The 18,777-nt window shown below is 41.8% G+C and overlaps 1 protein-coding gene across 1 annotated transcript in view; it reads left to right on the top strand.

Moving 5' to 3' along the window:
• Window positions 1-17,726, top strand: part of LOC115659397 (collagen alpha-1(XXVIII) chain-like) — a 73,420-nt gene extending 55,694 nt beyond the window's left edge. Inside the window, exons 23-36 of the mRNA XM_030579431.1 lie at window positions 1,611-1,679; window positions 2,917-2,985; window positions 4,906-4,974; window positions 7,101-7,169; window positions 8,122-8,190; window positions 9,062-9,142; window positions 10,077-10,112; window positions 10,530-10,566; window positions 10,800-11,357; window positions 12,212-12,441; window positions 13,263-13,329; window positions 13,418-13,510; window positions 14,716-14,904; window positions 16,814-17,726. Of these exons, the coding sequence (XP_030435291.1) occupies window positions 1,611-1,679; window positions 2,917-2,985; window positions 4,906-4,974; window positions 7,101-7,169; window positions 8,122-8,190; window positions 9,062-9,142; window positions 10,077-10,112; window positions 10,530-10,566; window positions 10,800-11,357; window positions 12,212-12,441; window positions 13,263-13,329; window positions 13,418-13,510; window positions 14,716-14,904; window positions 16,814-16,821 (1,644 nt within the window). The 3' untranslated portion in view covers window positions 16,822-17,726. The remainder of the gene's footprint in view (window positions 1-1,610; window positions 1,680-2,916; window positions 2,986-4,905; window positions 4,975-7,100; window positions 7,170-8,121; window positions 8,191-9,061; window positions 9,143-10,076; window positions 10,113-10,529; window positions 10,567-10,799; window positions 11,358-12,211; window positions 12,442-13,262; window positions 13,330-13,417; window positions 13,511-14,715; window positions 14,905-16,813) is intronic.
• The last annotated feature ends 1,051 nt before the right edge of the window (window positions 17,727-18,777 follow it).

Here is an 18,777-nt window from a genome sequence, read left to right as displayed (position 1 = left end):
CATTTTTTTCTTTACAGCCAGTATGAGAAATAGCTTAAGTAGTTTCAAGGATATTTTTTGTGTGTGGGTGTGTATGTATGTTTGTTTTTCTGCATGTATGCATGGGTGGCTGTGTTGTGTTAATTAATGTAACTAATCAAGGGGGAGCTAAGTTTAAAAACCAGTTTTGTTATGAGTTCTGAAAATGATTAAGTCTGTCCCCGTTCTTCGCAAGAGAGAGTGTAAATTCCATAATCTAGGACCTGCCGTGAAAGTTTTATCTTTGGCACTTACAACCCTCTGAATGTTTATGGACAATTTAATTGTTCCATAGCCGTTGTGAAAGGCCATGACCACAGAGGGAGAGCCAACCTCTCAGCTAGCTAGAGTCAATTGCATGGAGAGCTTGAGCTTTCTGTGTTCATTGGGAAACAAGTGCAGACAGCATAGCATCTGGGTGATGACAAAAACTTACGTGCTATGCACATAGGCTGATGCATTTTCTCCCTGTTGCAGTTTTTTCAGGAGGTGACTTCATTCCTAAGTATGAGTTGCAATAGGATCACCGGCATGGCTAGGTCAGAGTCCAATAGTTACCAAAAGGACCACAGAGCAGATGCCCTTGAAAGTGTGAGATGATATAGGAGAGGCAAATTATTACACACATTCCCTCTTCGCACATCCCCTCAGTCTTGCGCAGCTTCATCTTTAGTCAGCTGCTCTTCATTCAGGTGCTATTTTGGCTAGATATCCAGAAACCTGAGCAGTGATACTGTTTACATTTGATGTCAAGGACCCATGAAGTTGGGTGTTATTCTTATTCCTGTTTTTTCAGTTTTTGTTTACTTTGTGCCTGTGACAGTCACTTGAGTACAGTCAGTCAGAGACATCTATTGTCTGTGTTAGTCCTTCACACAGTAACAGGAGAGTGAAAAACATTTTAAAATATAAGAAAATGAGATTTTGAAACCACACTAACAGGGAACTCAGGGGCAGAAGTAATGCCTGAAAATACTTTTAAAACATTTTTCTAAACTCACTGGATTTCAAGTTGATGGTTTCCCTTTAAATCCTCCATTTTATCCACAGAACAGGTACAACATATGCAGTGGCAGTGCTAACTTCCTCCCACTGCTCTGCTGCAGTTTGGCAGCCTCAGCTGCAGGTACTACCCTATGCTGTTAGAGGGTAATTCAGTCTCTGTGCCTCTCTGCTGACACGGTCAACAAGGTGCCAGTTCTGAGCCCAATCATGGAAGTTGCTGAATGCCCTCAACTCCTACAGGGTTGGAGTGGTGGTATTTGAGATGTGAGCATTGGGAATTGGACTGAGGCCATCAACTCATTATACATAGGCCACCAAATTGTAACAATATATGGTAATTACAGAATCTTTGGACAAGATTTGAACTGGCATCTTAGAAATGAAAGGCCCGGTAAATCCTCAGAGCCTTTCAGTCCCCTTTAGCCCACTATTAAATCATCAGCCATTGATAAACTGAAATATACAAACAAAATAAAGCCATTTACAGTATTTCTGCCAAATCCTGCAGAGGAATTTTATTTTTATGTAAACCTACCTGACAGCTACTGTACGGGCATGCACTTGAATTATTTTTCTGCTATTATCAGGGTGACCGTGGTCAACCAGGACCACCTGGACCATTTGGGCCAAAGGGAGATGGTTATCCAGGACCACCTGTAAGTAGACAATTTTTGACAAGTAGACAAACATGCCAGTTATGAATAGATAAACATGACCAGAGAAAATTAGCCTCCATGGATGTTGGGCTGCAGGAAGTGTATGGGTCTCCGATGCTCATCTGCCATAGAGGCTCATCATAGTGTTTGGGAAGCATGAGATTCTAACTCTTCCAAGGAGCAAAGCCTCTGATTCATTTTGATTACAATCTTCAAGAGATTACAAGTGGGAAATTTCTAATGCCATCACTGATGTTTCAGGCAGTATCCTTAATATCCTCATGCAGGGCTGGTTCTTCCCTTTGACGTAGCTGATAGAACATTTAGTCAGTCAGTCAGGGAAACTTTTTAGAGCTAACTGTGGCATTAGGGCACAGTTCTGAAAATTAGTGCTTGCACTGCTGCAGTACACCACTGGGAGCTCTGGGAGGCATCATGCCTCAGGGAACTTCTAGAAGAAATAGGCACCACACCATCTTCAAGGAGCAAGTAGTGTGCACGTTTGTCTGCTGTTGGCCATTTTTGCTGACCTGTGTGGTGGAAAGGAGACAACGAAATGACCCGTCCTCCTTCTCACCCCTCTTAGTCCCCTTTCTCCAGCTAGGGCTGACAGATCCTCCCCAGCCCCTGTGAAGAGGATTCAAAGAGAAGAGGCTCCTTGTATCCACACCCTCCTTTGCTTATTCATGAGCCAGGCACAGTCTGACCCTTAACCGCTTGCATACCTGTAATGTGCAGCAACACACACGGCAGGAACTGTCAGTTACATGACTGATGTGCCAATATTCCAGAGCGTAGTGAACATTTATTGTGAATAGAGCCCAAAGTGTCTAATGATGATGAATCAGCACTGATCTACATTAAATTCTTTAATATTTCAGAATTGAAGAAGTTGATAAGTGTCAAAATGTTATCAAGTGAAGTTAGTAAATGTCTAAATACAAATTGTCATGTTTTATGATGCATGTGTGAAATCTGATGCTGGGATTCCTTGCATCTGGCTCATGGTATCAGAGAATCCTGTATCTCCAAGCATGCATACAGTTCCCATGGATTTCAGTGCATGCTTTCCTGAAGGTAGAATTGAATGTGTTATTTACAAAGAAAAAGTGTCCCATGAAAACACAACCCATCATTTCTAGTTATGAGACATATTAGTTTGCCAGTATTTTGTATATCCAGTTGATGTAGCCTCAGATTAGATTAATAGTCTGTCTGTGTGTGCCTTCCATTTTAGGGACTTCCAGGTCTTCCAGGAGCTCCTGGTGAACAAGGCCCCGAAGGATTTGGATTACCAGGACCTAAGGTACAGGCTATTAAACTCAAGTATACAGCAAATTCTCATTTACATAGATATTATTTCCTTCAGATGGATTGTATTCAAAGTACAGTCAGGTCTGTTTAATCCAGATTTTGTTTATTCATTAGTATCTAAAATATCCCTTACAGAGACTTCTAGCGCATGGAGAGAAGATGTGCTTTTTTCATATATTATTGCATATATATTTTTTCAAAAATATATTGGTTATCAGATATATATCAGAGACCAAACACACTCAATATTCAACGCAGTCATGATCTAATGACTTTTTGTTTTCTCTTAAGAGGACACTTACAACCTGTTTAGAATAGAAATAATAATTTGCCTAATAAAAATGTCATGCGATTTCCCTGAGAGATACTAGTAACTATTAATGAATATTCCATGGTCACACTATTGAAGGGTAATGAACGGCTATGGACTATGTACAAAAATGGAAGTAGCTCAAAGGAATCTACAAAATTTAGGAGAGCCCAGATTCTGTTCCAGTTGAAATCAATGGCAAAACTCCCATTGATTCCAATAGGAGCCTGATCAGATCTATAATTAACAAATATGTGTAGCACTTATATATGCTTTAGATATGGTGCAATATCACCAGAAATGTAATTGCTCTTTAATGGTGCACCCAGTATAGTTTATTATGTGCTGTGTTTCATTCTCTCAGACAAACTTTGCTTCAGAACTCAGTTATTCCTGTCAGAATTTGAAGCCAATTAGGTGATTAAAAATCAACTTTTTGCCTGTATAGGTCTTTCTAATGACTAGTGAGTATAATGGGATATCACTTCCCTTTCCTATGATGGTCACCTAGATATACTGACAGTTGTTAATATAAATAAAAAGGAGTGGGCAAGCTAATTTGAATTATACAAGGACTTTGATGGGATTTCTACAATTTTATCACATTTTATGTATCTTGACATTATGTATCTTGACTCCCTCCTAACGTGACCAGAATCCTGGCTGTCCTAAGCACCCGAGGGGTAAAGAGTAACACCAGACAGTAACTAAATAACATGCAGTCCAATTCAATTCCCTTTAGAGTCAAAGGAGTGACTCCCCATTGACTCAGTGGCAGCTGGCTCAAACCCCATGTCACTATATAATAAGAGTACTGAAATTATAGTAATGTTATGGCAAATGCCATCTGCACCAGCTAAGAGGAGCTAGTTTCTTGTTCTTCAATCAAAATAGACAACATGCCAGTGCTCATTGCTAGTTTAATACATTTTCTTTGACCCACCCTGCCTTGCTCTTTAATTAGACTTGTTCAGACATGTGCTTTGGTGTTTAACTAATTCGCCTATTTCCTTTTGTCTCCCGTTGAGCACTGCAGACAATAAAAATAATAAAAACAAGTGAAACTCTGGTAGTCACTCAGGAACAGATGTAGCTTCCCAATTCAATGGGTGCACTATACTAAACTGTACTATACATTTGGTGCAGAGCCCAAAAGCATAGGCTAGTGTCTTCTGCCTCTCAGGATGGGCCCAACTCCCCACTCTGGGCATTGTGATCTGGCACAAAGGGTCGCTTGGGCAACTACCAAACCTGAGTGGCACCACATCGCAATGATGACAGTAGGCAGCCAGGCCCAATCCTGCAGGACAGAAAACATCGCTGTGAGATGAGTGCAGGGTGGGTTCACTCTCCAAACCCCCTAGGCTCCCCACCCCCACGTCTCCCCCGGCACTGGCGGAAAAAGTATATGTTTGCCTAGGGTCCAGTCAAAATGATACTCTTTCATGATGTTTCTATATAAATACCTATTAATGGAGTATATAAAACAGTCAGTGTTTTTGCACCCTTGGTTTCATGACTTCTGTGCATGCAATTGAACCCGTAAACCCATGAAGCCATGCCTGAATTCAGTAGGTGGTTTTTACAAGTATCAATTTTCAGGGTGACCCAGGTGTTAGAGGACCAGTTGGTCTCCCAGGTCCACCAGGAGAAGGCCTTCCAGGACCAAAAGTAAGTCAATTAAACAGTTTTGTCTCACTTCATCAACAATTTTCTTTAAAAAAATGTTTAATATACAAATATGATATATATTTGTACATACACACACACTGCAGTATTTTCTGTCTTCTTGATACTCTAGAAAAAACTGGTCCAATGAATAAGATAGAAGGGGAAGTCAGTATCCCCATTTTGCAGATGGGAAAACAGAGATAAAGTAGTTAATTGACTCACCCAAGCCAAGTGCTATTTTGTCTCTTACTATGCACAGAAAAAAAGAAATTTGTTAATTTAGTGATTGAGATCTGTCCAAGAAGTGTCACTTTTTCCAAACTTACTATGGGGAGGATCCTGCCTCCCTACAATCCCCAGCCACTAAACCCTTGAATGTAACAGAATTGCTTACAATAGGGTAGAATGCAACAACCCTGCAAACTGGTTTTGTATTGCCTGCACGTTACAGAGTAATGCTCCCAGAGATTCAGTCCACATTAGCATGGCAGACAGGGTCTTGACCAATGGATCTGTGACAACACTGATCAAATGATACATAGTTATAGGGATGAGTATGTCTGTCGCAGAAGACAATGTGGCCCAGAAGCTGCAGTAGTAACCACAGAACAGTCACAGCCTATAGACTGGGTACAGGATTGGGCCTGTAAGTGGGATCCACTGTATGGTTAGACCTTTACAAATGATTAAAACAAACATTATGCACATAGAGATCAATTCATCACAGGAGTAACAAGCACATTTTGTGTTTCAAAGTCTATTGAATAACATTTATTTTCAAATTTTGACCAGCAGATCTAGTGAGAATTATTAGAGCTATATTTATATAAAATTCATGAATGTTAAAATGCATTGGTTGCAGTTATCTTCATGTGAATAACACAGAAAATCCATAATTTTCTTTAGAATTCCATTAAAAATGAAACATTTATAAATAGGCAACAAAGTATCATTTATTTGTTTTGCCATATAATTAGTGCATGTGTCTTGAGGTGTTTTAAAATGAATTTAGTGCTGGTGAAAGGTGCTATATTGGAAATTCTAGTTCTTTATCCACAGGGGAGTCTTCTCCCCACTGCTCCACCAACGTGCCATATCCTTTCACTGGAGGGTTCACCTCTAAAGGTGGGAGTGATTCACTATCAGTGCCTAGTCAGTCCTTAGTGACTGAAAGCTGAACCATATTACAACCATTAGTTATCTGATAAAATCTGAAAAACAAATATCTCCTTATTGTCTCTCTGATGAATCGTGGCCATGGTACTTCTAGGACAGGGGTGTGCAAATTTTTGGCCCGATGGCCACATCTGAGTATGGAAATTGTGTGATGGGCCATGAATGCTCACAAAATTGGAGGTTGGGGTGTGGGAGGGGATTGGGGCACTGGCTGGGGGTGCAGGCTCTGGAAAGGGATCAGAAATTAGGAGTTCAGGGTGCAGGAGGAGGCTCTGGACTGGGGCAGGGGGTTAGAGGGGTATAGGCTCTGGCTGGGAGTCTGGGCTCTGAGATGGGGCTGGGGATGAGGGGTTGGGGTGCAGGAGGGTGCTCCGGGCTGGGATTGAGGGGTTCAGAGGGCATGAGGGGGATCAGGGCTAGGGCAGGGGGTTGGGGCACAGGAGGAGTCAGGGGTGCAGACTCCAGATGGCGCTTACCTCAAGCAGCTCCCAGAAGCAGTGGTATGTCCCCACTCTGAATCCTACGCAGAGGCATGGCCAGGTGGCTCTGCACGCTGCCCCATCCACAAGCACCACCCCTGTAGCTCCCATTGGTCGTGGTTCCCTGCCAATGGGAGCTGTGGAGGAAGCACTTGAAGCAGGTGCAGCATGTGAAGCCGCCTGGCTGCCCTGAGCTGGAGTGGGGACATGCCGCTGCTTCCAGGAGCTGCATGGAGTCACAGCATGCGCAGAGTGGGGCAAGCCCCTGACCCCGCTTCCCGGCTGGTGCTCGAGGACCAGATTAAAATGACTGAAAGGCTGAATGTGGCCTCCAAGCTGTAGTTTGCCCACCCGTCCTAGGAGGGCATCACACATTATTGAGGAGTAACATGAAATTGTGTGATGGGTATAAGAATTTGTCATGTGTGTTTTATTACTGTATTTAACATGTGTGGGTTTTTCTCCATTTAGGGAAATGTAGGACGGCAAGGGTCCCCAGGCCCCCTGGGACCTCCAGGCGAAGGTATTCAGGGATCTAAGGTATAAAGACTCATTGACTTCAGTACTCATACATAGCTCAGGGGAGAACCTGACCATCACAATATAAAGGAATTGAGAAACAGATTGCCTGTTTTTTGTTTCCTGTTGGTTTTTTTGTTTGTTTGTTTGTTTTTAAATACTCTGGTTGGCTAAGGGGCTGAAGGTGGAGACTGAAAAGAGTAACATGAGCATCAGCAGTGACTATCCTTTTCCTCACTGCTAGATTAAAAGCAAGGCCAAGGACAGGTAGCCCAGGAGCCTTCAGGACAGAGTCTCAAATAGTCTCAAATATAGTTAGCTTTGCAAGTGGGCACCAAAAAACAAGGCCACCTTTCCCTGTTCCTTTTCCGTCAATCTGTGTGTTGCACACTTGTGCCAAGCTTGGAATAGTTCTATTAACTGTCAGTTGGGAAGGCGAAGGCGCAACACTGAGTCTAGATGTCATGATCCTCTTCTCCTATAATTGGTACTTTTACACTATGGAAGGATGCGTAAGTGGAAAGTGATGATTCAGACCCAAGGGATGAAAGAGAGGAATGAGGGGGAGAAACCAAGAGAAGATGAGAAGAGAAACAGAAAAAACCAATTTTTTTTTAAATATTAAGGAGTCATTTGTGAGAAGGGCTGTGCAGCCCTTATTCATGCTGGTGAAAACTTGTTCCTGTGAGAAGTCCCATTCACTTTGTCTACTTACACAAATAGGTGCTCAGCAGGGCGAATAAGGGATTCACAAGCTGGCCCTTCCCTTTTGAGGAAGCTCAAAAATATTCTTGATGGGAAGCAAGGAAAGCATATGCCAAAATATATCTGCATTAAGGAATCTACATGATCTGTGATATCAATCAGTATATTCATTAAAATATATCTTGAAACAATTTTGCTGTTAATATTTAACATTAATACATGATGAATGGTCATCAAGTGTTAACATTTCTAACTGAAACATCATTAGGGTGAGCAAGGAATTCAAGGAATGCCAGGACCTCGGGGGTCTCCTGGGGAAGGACTACTTGGCCCAAAGGTACAGTATATAAATGAAAGATAATGTCTGGTGCACAGTTCATCCCTTGAAGTCAACATACTGGAATCAATTCTGAGTGGAGTTACTTATATTCTGTGGAGAGAGACTAAGGGATGAGAATTTGTAGGGCAATTATGTAATAGAGACTATAGTTAGAGATGAGGAAATCAGTAAACAGATGTCAAATTTTATCTTGCCATACTATAGTCTGATTAGGTGCAGTGGTATGCAGAACTTTTTAAATTAAGTTTTTACTAATGTGGCAGCAGATTGTTCCATTTGCCATCTAGCTCAGTGGAGCCTGCTCCTTAGAGCTTCTACTCTGTCTGATATAGTATGTCTTCTTTTCATCATCATACACACTTCTTAAAAAGTGAGCCAATGAGAAAGTCACTGTAGAAAGCCAGCATTTCAACTCCAATATTTTCTTCCCCCACGGATATTAATTTGATTACATTTTACACAAGTCAGAGTGCAAGAAAGCAATGAAAAGCTTTATCTGAGTTTAAAGGTATTGTTGTAACTAACACTAGGCTTGATCCTGCAAGGTGTTGAACACCTCATTGTAAAGTGCTCAGTGACTCCTTTTAAGGTCAGTGGTATTTGGGAACATCCAGCCCTTCACAGGATCAGGACTTCACTTTAATCATTTATAAAGTACTTTTCACAATATTACAATTTAAATATATTTTGAAATATATTTGACAAATAAAACTTTTTACAATAAAAAGGAACAGAACTTTGGTAGAATAGTTTTTAGTCCTTTCCACCAGCTGCACAAGGTTTTGACAATGACAGCTAGATATAAAATGAAAAGTTTAATTGAAAGATGTGACTTACAGCTATTGTCTAACTAATGCATCATTCCAAGGGTGATCGCGGTGCTGCAGGTGAAAGAGGAAGAAAAGGTGAAAAAGGTGACATGGGTGATCCTGGTTTGTCCGGAGAACCTGTGAGTTCCTACAATTTATCAATGTTCGTTGTAAACAAATTTTAAACACCCTAAGTATATGGCTGAGTAAAGTTTTTTCATCACTATTTAAATTGCAAATAATCTGAAATACTTATGAAAAAAAAGTCAAACTATGCAAGGATTTTAAAGACAGAATTCCTTATAAAATACACATTCCCTTACTCAGTGAGAGTCCAGAGGTCAAAACAATAGGTGCGCAGCTTCTGCCTTAGAAAAGTGAAAGTCAATCAACTTAAAGGTACACAACCATATAGTTCTGTTCTAAAGTCAAATTTAACTGTCCATCAACCCTCTCCATAAAAGAAAAATGATTAAGTGGGGGCAATCCTAGAGTTCAGGAACATGGATGATGGGAGAGACCCAAATAATCATCACAGCAAGGAGCTTCGTTTTGTGTTTTGTTTCATTTTTTAAAATAAAACAGCCTCAGCCCTTAGCCCTGGTATTGAGCCTATCATTGTCTACTTGTGCACACAAACGGGAATTATGGCAATCCTAGAGTTCTTGCAGCTACTCCTATAGCAGCAGGTAGGGAAGCAGAATGTTCTGGGAACTGGCACTTGCAGAGCATGGCAGGCAGGAAGTAATTTGCATGAGTTCTCTCTTCTCTGGATAGATGGCAACTCACAGCCCTGCAGCTGGAAGTTTGGGGTCTTCTGGTCTCCATAGCATTTTGATCATTCTTCTGACTAGACTCCAATTACAGCTGCAGTCTCATAGGACTTGTGCTGCCCAGAAGACGGCAGATATTGTGTGTTGGACTGAGCCCTAATATTTTAACTGTACATTTTTATAGAAAAGAGAGAGTTATCTAAATATTATGTAAATTACAAGGCTGACAAAATAATAGTTCAAATTACATTAGTTGTTACTAATTAATTGCTAATAGCTAAATTATGGTCTTTATTTGCAGGGCAGTACTGGACTCAAGGGAGAGCAAGGCCTAACAGTAAGCAAATCTTGTTGTAAAGACACAAATTAAATGCAAGATGTTATGAGTTAATGAATCACATGGGGATTATTATTTGGAATGTTTCCTGACTGAGTTTTACATTGAGAAAAAAATGTTAGTAGTCTCGCAACCAGCTACATTATCCACATTTAAGAAACAATACAAAAGGTGCCTGAGTTGACTTCAATGGGACTTAAACACTTCTGCAAGAGTTTTATTGAATTGGGGCCCTGATGCAGTTCAGACTCAGCAGAGGCATAATTAAGCTCACAGCATGACAAACTATGGCATTTTTGATCAGAACAAATATCTGAAATTAAATGATTGGCAAAGACAATATTATAGGTCATCTGAGAGTGTACAATTGTCAAATAATGTGCTATTTGTTATTATTTTCTATTTTTTCTTACTTAGAGAGAAGATATAATTAAATTAATTAAGGAGATATGTGGTAAGTGTTCAATCAACCTTACATTTCAGATCCTGTTTATTAATTTACTTTTACCTTCTCCTCTTCCACCGTAAGTACAGAATAACTTTATCATTGCATAGCTAGTATATAGTAATATATTAAGCTCTACTCAAGCTATAATGGAAGTAATATCTATTATATATACACACACGAGTAAGTATAATAATAAATTCAGAACTAATCATGATCTGATTTTTATTCTTCCTCTACAGGCTGTGGTATTAAATGTAAGGAAATCCCTATGGAGCTTGTGTTTGTGATTGACAGTTCTGAAAGTGTGGGACCAGAAAATTTTGAGATAATTAAAGACTTTGTCACTGCTTTAGTAGATAGAGTAACTGTAGGCAGAAATGCTACCAGAATTGGTCTTGTACTCTACAGTTTAGAGGTTCGGCTAGAATTTGGACTTAACAGGTACACAACCCAACAGGATGTGAAACAAGCAATTAGAAAAATGCTGTATATGGGGGAAGGTACATATACAGCAACTGCTATCCGCAAAGCAACACAGGAAGGATTTTTTGGTGCTCGAACTGGTGTGCGAAAAGTAGCTATAGTATTAACAGATGGACAGGCAGATAAGAGAGAGGCTATTAAACTGGATATCGCTGTCCGAGAGGCCCACGCAACCAACATTGAAATGTATGCAATAGGAATTGTAAATACTTCAGATCCAACACAAGTTGAATTCTTGCGTGAACTAAATCTGATTGCATCAGATCCTGACAGAGAACATATGTATCTCATTGATGATTTTAATACTCTCCCAGGTGAGTGCATTTTGTTTTCATTGTGTTAAATATTTGTAAATTAATCCAGAGCATGCTAAACTTGTCCAATGGAAAGAATGGCTTGTTTTTCTTTCTGTGGAAACTTCCAGAGATCTTGGCCTAGATTTTGAGCTATACTGGGTGCATCTTGAGGGATGGGGTGCAGCAGTTTCTGAGGATGGTAAAGAAATGGTCCAACCCATAGCATAAGTTAGAGCAGCCCAAAGACTGCTCTAATTTACACTAGGCTGCACATGCCCAAATGGAGTCATTCTGGCAGCTGGGAATTGCAAGAGTCCTGAGATGGTCTAGTGACACCAGCTATGCCAAAGGACTGGGTAGAGGTAAGGTACTGAGCTTCTACATTGGTTCAATGCCAGCCACAGGTTCCACTTACAAAATGGAAATTCCCAAATAGACAATTAAGCCAGGTGTCCCGCTGATTCGCACCACTGGCATAATGCAAAGCATCCAGAGCTGGGAGCCAGAGTCTGGCCCACTGAGCCAAATCCTGATTTCTTACTCTCTTTCATGGGATGAAGGCAAGCGAGATTGGCCTATTATGAGGTAATGACTAAGAGATATTTTAAGAGATTTAGAGGCTTTTGAATAAGCACAGTTGGCTGAGTTTAGAGACACAGATCTTGTTTTATGCCACAATGTGCTATGTACATTGGAGTACAAGTTACGGAGGTCTGAGGGAAGACTTATGGTGAATGCTCCAGACGGGCTGTCTGTATTATTAATTAATAATAAATAATGAAAATTAATAATTATTATTAGGGCATATAAATAACCTTATTTCCTGATTGAGTCTCTATTTCCATAAATAATGCTGTTCTCTTTTCTTTAAGCTTTGGAGTCCAAATTAGTAAACCAGTTTTGTGAAGACGAGCATGGTGCCTTAATATATAATCGTATTGGAAATGGTGCAAGCATAAGCGGACCATCTATCCATTCACTGTCTTCCGGTTCTTCACATTACTTACTTCACAGCATCAACAATGTTAATGGACAATCAGTTTCATCAGACAGCCATGGAACATCTGTGAGAGAAAGCAAGCTTTCTCAACCATTAGTTCCGGTATAAAAATGAATCATTTATTTTAATAACCAACTGGCTTGTATGTACATCCTTGTCTGCTAATGGATGCAGTATATCAGATTCCACCCCCCCACCCAGTTCCCTCTACTGGTTGAACTAGTGGAGTTTCTCCTTTACCTCACTGGGAATTCTGAGAGCTATATGTTGTGAATGAGAGTTCTGATGCAGCATGTATGCAGTTAACTAACAATAGTAACAATATCCATGAGGAGACAAAGATTATTACAATCATGTTTAACATAATACATTTGTACTGATATTGAAAGGGCTGTTATACTCTGAAAAATAACTAAGTGGCATTTCTTCTCTATGATTCTATATTATATTTTTTCCGATTACAGAATTTTGAACAGCCAAAACCACAAACCTGTCTTGGGATGAGAGTCAAACTGTATTCTTCTGGCTCACCACCAGAAACCAGTATTCACCACCAAAATTTAGATAACAATTATCTGGCTTATGCATGATCCAGAATAGAATACAGTTCATCCTCACATAATACTACAACCTTAGCTAATCAGAGTAAAAAATAACTTATTTTTGTCAGAAAAATAAACAGATTTAACTTTGAATTTGCATAGGGAGCTAATCTGGATACTAAAATGGTGCCATTTTTCATCACTTAACAACCTTAACAACACTTTAAGAAACAGCACTGATGGTTTCCAAAAAGAATCCAATCTAGTCCTAGGTTCAAAAATCATAATGACTTGTGGATTCGTTAGGAGCCCACTTCACTTTTAGGGACATGATTAACCTAAAAGCATTTTAAATTAAATAAAATTAAACATTTGTTTCAGAACAAAGAATCATCTGTGGCAGTTGATGAAGACGGGCAGCCATCCTTGCCCTCGGTGAACACCAGAGGTACTTTCACTATCATCCTGCTCCTTACTATTTCACATCCTAATTCTTCTAGGCCAGACAAAAATCAATTCTTTTTCTTCACTTGCAGTAGTGGTATCATCACTGCCATCATCATCGCCAGACAAAATGCTGTCACCATCTCTTTCATCAACTTCCTCTGTGTTGCTTACACCCAGACCAGGTTATACATTATACCCAACTTTTAATTGTGATTACTTGAACATTAAGCTTTATTAAAGATCCTAAATCAGAGTTACATCTTCAGGACTAATTCACTTCCTAGGTCTGGTAAAGCTATGATGGGGCGGAGGGACCATTTTAGGATTTAGAGTGGACTCAGTCCCATTGGTTCTCCAGCATCTTCATCCAACATGCCCTGCCTTCCCCAACAGCCAGGTCTTGCTGCTTCCCTCATGTTGAGAACAGGAACAGAGGCCGGGGTCAGAAAGAATCTGAAGGAAAGTCTGCACTAGATGTGGGTGTGCTTCCTAGTACAATGAGAAATATTTTCACTAGCCCTCATCGAGCTAGCGTGCTAAAAATAGAATGTAGCTATGGCAGCATGAGCTGTGTGTATTGTGAATCCATGATTTGTGCTTCAGCATGTTTCAGCATGAGCTGTGGGACAGAGACCCCCAATACATACCCATCAGAGATGCTAGGCACATACTCAGGGCACCTAACCCATCCCACAGCTCACACAGATGCAGCTACATTCTTTTATCATTGATTTATTTTGCTTATCAGCTCTTCTGTTATGTGCAGTACTTGATTACCACCTTTGCCATTAGAAGTGAAGTGTGCACATCTTACAAAAAACACTGAATACAATTTCTGATTCTTATAACTATTCTAATGCTAGGGCTCCAGTACCACAGTGATGGATGCTGTACCAGAACTTAGATGGACTATGTATTGTAGATAGTTAACATAAGGGGTTTAGAACCAGAAGCACTCACACACAATACCAATGCACGAATATTGTATATACTTCCTAGTTCTCTAGCCTACCAATCTTTCCTCCCTCTTAGTTTCTGGTAAGACTGACTGCTGACAGTTAGCTTCCAAAATTATCAGAATGTTTCCAAACATTTTTTAATAAATAGTCTGTATGGATAATAATTTTATAGTACAATATTTCTAATTATAATTTTTATGATTTGTGAAGGTGCTTGTACCTTCACTCATAAAAACATGAGAGCTAATCTAATAAAGGCCCACATTTAATTAGGCTTCCAAATTTCAACTAAAATCTTTAAAAATTTCAACTGAAACTTTAAATTGCTCTATCACATTCGCAGCAATAAAACAGTTTAAAAGGCACAAACATTGAGATGCAATTTATTTTCACATGCTGAGAGCTCTTTTTATCTTTTGTTTTTTAAGAAAATATCCTGGATCCACGATGTAAATTGAGATTAGATCAAGGGTCATGTCGTGTGTATATAATAAAATGGTACTATGATAAACAAGCTAATGCCTGTGCTCAGTTTTGGTATGGCGGTTGTGATGGAAATGCAAATCGCTTTGACACTGAAGATGAATGTAAAAAGGCCTGTGTATTTCATTCTGGAGGTAAGACTGTATAATTTTTTCTACATTAAGAACTGGTACTTCATGTGATTCCCTAATATGGTTAATTATCTGGTATCTTATATTACATTAAAAAAAAAGTTTAAGAATGTTATTAACATAGTCAAACATTCAAAAGGTAGCAAATGCCTAAATTAAGCCTGCCTGTGCAACCTTAATGTTGCCCACTTGTGGCTTTAATTTAATACAAGCTTTAATTACATGACAACATACTATTTTTTCTATAGGATCATATTCAGTAGTACATAGAATGTAAGCTTTCTGGGCAAGGATTACCTTTTCACTACAAATCTGTACAGCACTGTAAGCCGGTCGTGTCGGGGCTCGTCCCTCTCAGGCGCGGAGGGGAGCCAGGGCGCCTCCTTACGCACTGCAGTCCGGGTACGCTTAGCCCCTCGGCAGGTGTTGAGCGGGGTACAAGGTCTGTAAACAAGGTAGAGCCCCGGCCCTCTAGCTGGGGTTGGGGCTCTCAAAGTAGATAAGCCCCAGCCCTTGGACAGGGCGGGCAGTAATAGTCCAGGCTCAGGCCTCTAGCAGGGGCTGAGCAAACACAGTATTAGCCCAGGCCCTTGGCAGAGCGGGGCAGTAGAAGTTCAGGCTCAGGCCTCTAGCAGGGGCTGAGCAAACACAGTATCAGCCCGGGCCCTTGGCTCGGGCGGGGCACCAAACATAAGTCTAATTAGCTCTGGCCCTTTGGGTCCGGGCAGAGCAGTGGCAAAGTCAAAGGGGCCCAGCCCTTGGTTCGGGCGAGGCACCAAACACAAGTCTAATTAGCTCTGGCCCTTTGGGTCAGGGCAGAGCAGTGGCAAAGTCAAAGGGGCCCAGCCCTTGGTTCGGGCGAGGCACCAAACACAAGTCTAATTAGCTCTGGCCCTTTGGGTCAGGGCAGAGCAGTGGCAATAGGCGGGAAGAGGGGGAGTCTGCCACCCGGTTACGGGTGGCAGGGGGAACGCAGGCCCTCCCACTCCACTGTGTTCCAGCCCGGGGCCCTAGCAGCGGTCAAGGCCCGCTGCGATCAGTGGGGATCCTGGCCGCAACACACTGACATGGGTTCGGGCTCTTCAGGAGCCAAACCAGGGTCGGCTATCCCCGGGCTACTTCCAACCTCCCCCTCTCTGGGTACCTGGTCCTTGCCAGCATCGTCTGGTGGGTCCCAGACCATGGGTTCCTCCGGGTACCGGTCGTGGGGAAGCTCAGGCCACTCCTCGGGGTATCGGGCACACGGTAGGTCAAGCCGACGTTCCTCCGGGTACCGGGTCTAAGGCAAGTCCAGCCAGCGCTCCTCTGGGTAGTGGGCGCGGGGCAGGTCCGGCCAGCGTTCCTCTGGGTAGTGGGCGCGGGGCAGGTCCGGGCAGCGCTCCTCCGGGTAATGGGCGCGGGGCAGGTCCGGGCAGCGCTCCTCCGGGTAATGGGCGCGGGGCAGGTCCGGGCAGCGCTCCTCCGGGTAATGGGCGCGGGGCAGGTCTGGGCAGCGCTCCTCCGGGTAATGGGCGCGGGGCAAGTCCGGCCCGGCGGGAGCCCGGGCACCAGCGTCTGTCCTCTCCAGCAGCCTGCGCCCAACTGAGCGCTGGGGCCGGGCTTTTATACTTCCCGTCCCGCTCCTTGACTTCCGGGGGGCGGGGACAGGCCGTGCTGACTCCGCCCACTGAGGTATCTGCTCTGGCTCGTCCCTCTCAGGCGCGGCGGGGAGCTAGGGCGCCTCCTTACAAGCACGTAGCACAATGAAAGGCAGATCCTTGATTGGGGTCCCTAAATGCTACTGTTAAACAAATAACATTATAAGAGTAGGCAAATTTAAATTGTACATATGGTTTGGTTTAAGTAACATTTTATTTTTTGTATACAAGTCTCTAAAAAGTATAATTATGTACTTTCTTCCCCTCTGTTACAGAAGACTAAAGTTTGATTTGAATTCTGCAAGAAAGACAACTTCTTTTTTTAAGTAAAAACTGAAAGTTTTACACAAGTGCTGTTTTTACACTTGTCAAGTATTTTGATATCATACTTAAATAGATCACTGTACATCAACTTACAATCTGAAAGCAAATACTACTCAAGGGTTATCACTATGTCTGTCAACTTGCTATCTACCAATATTAGAGCTTCAAGGAGAAGCTCAATATATTAAGAGGAAGTGGCATAGAGGATTCTTGGGTTATTTTCCTAGCTCTACCAATTAATAGTTTCATGATCTTGGGAATGTCACATATGTCCTCTGTTTCAATCCACCCATTTGTAAAATGAAAGACTGTAGTGTTGCTCCCTTATGGGGAGGGTCTGAGGCATAAGTAATTTATGTTTACAAAGTACTTTAAGATCACTATGAAAGTCACTGTATACATGCAAAATATTATACTTGTAACTATTCAAAAACATAGTACTTCTGATGTAAAAACTTTCTTTAGTTTCCATTGGCTAGTAAGATACAAGATGAATCTGTTTAATAATGCCTACAAACATATGTGATGGATTATAACAGTAACTGGTATTGCTAAAATAGATCAATTCAGTCCTAAAGTAGTTTTTATTTTTAAAGTATTGTTTTTTCTGAAAGCAGTGTTTGATTTTTAAATGCATTTTAATATTCTAACCTCAACTTTTTTAAAACTCATTTAACTTACGTTCAGAACAACTGCAGCATAGGCCTGACAATAACAAGGCATTCTGCATTCCTGTTTTAAGTCACTGTCCATGTGCATTGTCACGTTTATGTGCAAGCATAATAGTATATGATGTATTTTTTATGAATCAAATTCTATACTACAAAGTTTGTTTGTAATAAAATTATTTTGTTTTTACTGCCAGTAGAGAGAATTGATAATAGCAACTTTGCAAAACTAAAGAGCTGTCTTGATATGATATTTAACAATCACACAGGTTCAAGTTAACACTTACAGTTGTACATGTTCCTGCTGTAGTCACTGGAAGCACTGCCACTGATTTTAACAGGATTGAAACTTCTAGGTTATGCTCTCCACTCATATACACGCTGCCAATCACTGCATATCTGGGGTTTTATATAAATATCTGCAACAGTAAGTCCAGAATATCAACAAAATTTACAGCATATATGAAGTAACAATTCACCCTTATGGAATATATTGCATTTCCTACATGTAATCAGCGAGGACTTTCATTAAACACTTACTCCTAAATATTCTAACAGAACTAGAGAGCTCATTACTAAGATTAAGATTCTGTCATGAGTATTTTTAGTAAAAGTCGGAGACAGGTCACGGGCAATAATCAAAAATTCACAGAAGCCCACAACATGTCTGTGATTTTTACTAAAAATACATTGGGGAGGGAGGGGGGAACAGTCAGAGTGCTTCAGCCCTGCTACTGCACCAGGGGCTGACTGCTGATGCTCCAGCCCCAGGGGGAATGACCCAACCCTGGTCACTGCTTCAGCCCTGGAGCCGGTGCTCTAGTGGCAGCTGCTCCAGCAGCCTGGGGGTCACTGCTCCAGCAGCTTCAGGGTGGGCCACTGCCTGCTGCTCTGTTGGTCCCAGGGCTGACAGCTGCTACAGCCCTGTCACTGTGGAAGTTGTCACAGAGGCAGGGCCGGTGCAAGGAAGTTTTGCGCCCTAGGCGAAACTTCCACCTTGCACTCCCCACCCTCCCACAGCAGCTAACTCAGCCCCCGCTCCAGAGAGCCCCTCCCCGCAGCAGCTACCCCCACCCCCACGACAGCTAATCCCTCTCCACCCCGTCCTCCCACGGCAACTAACCCCACCCAGGAAGACTCCCCCGTCCTCCCACGGCAGCTAACCCCACTAGGGGAGAGTCTCCCCCATCCCCCCGTGGCAGCTAACCCTGCCTGGGGAGACCTCCCCCGCCCCCACCACGGCAGCT

Source organism: Gopherus evgoodei, chromosome 11 (assembly GCF_007399415.2).
Source record: "Gopherus evgoodei ecotype Sinaloan lineage chromosome 11, rGopEvg1_v1.p, whole genome shotgun sequence".
In the NCBI taxonomy this organism is placed as follows: Eukaryota; Metazoa; Chordata; order Testudines; family Testudinidae; genus Gopherus; species Gopherus evgoodei.
The sequence above is the reverse complement of the archived record's forward strand: the minus strand, read 5'-3'. Positions and strand labels throughout refer to the sequence as shown.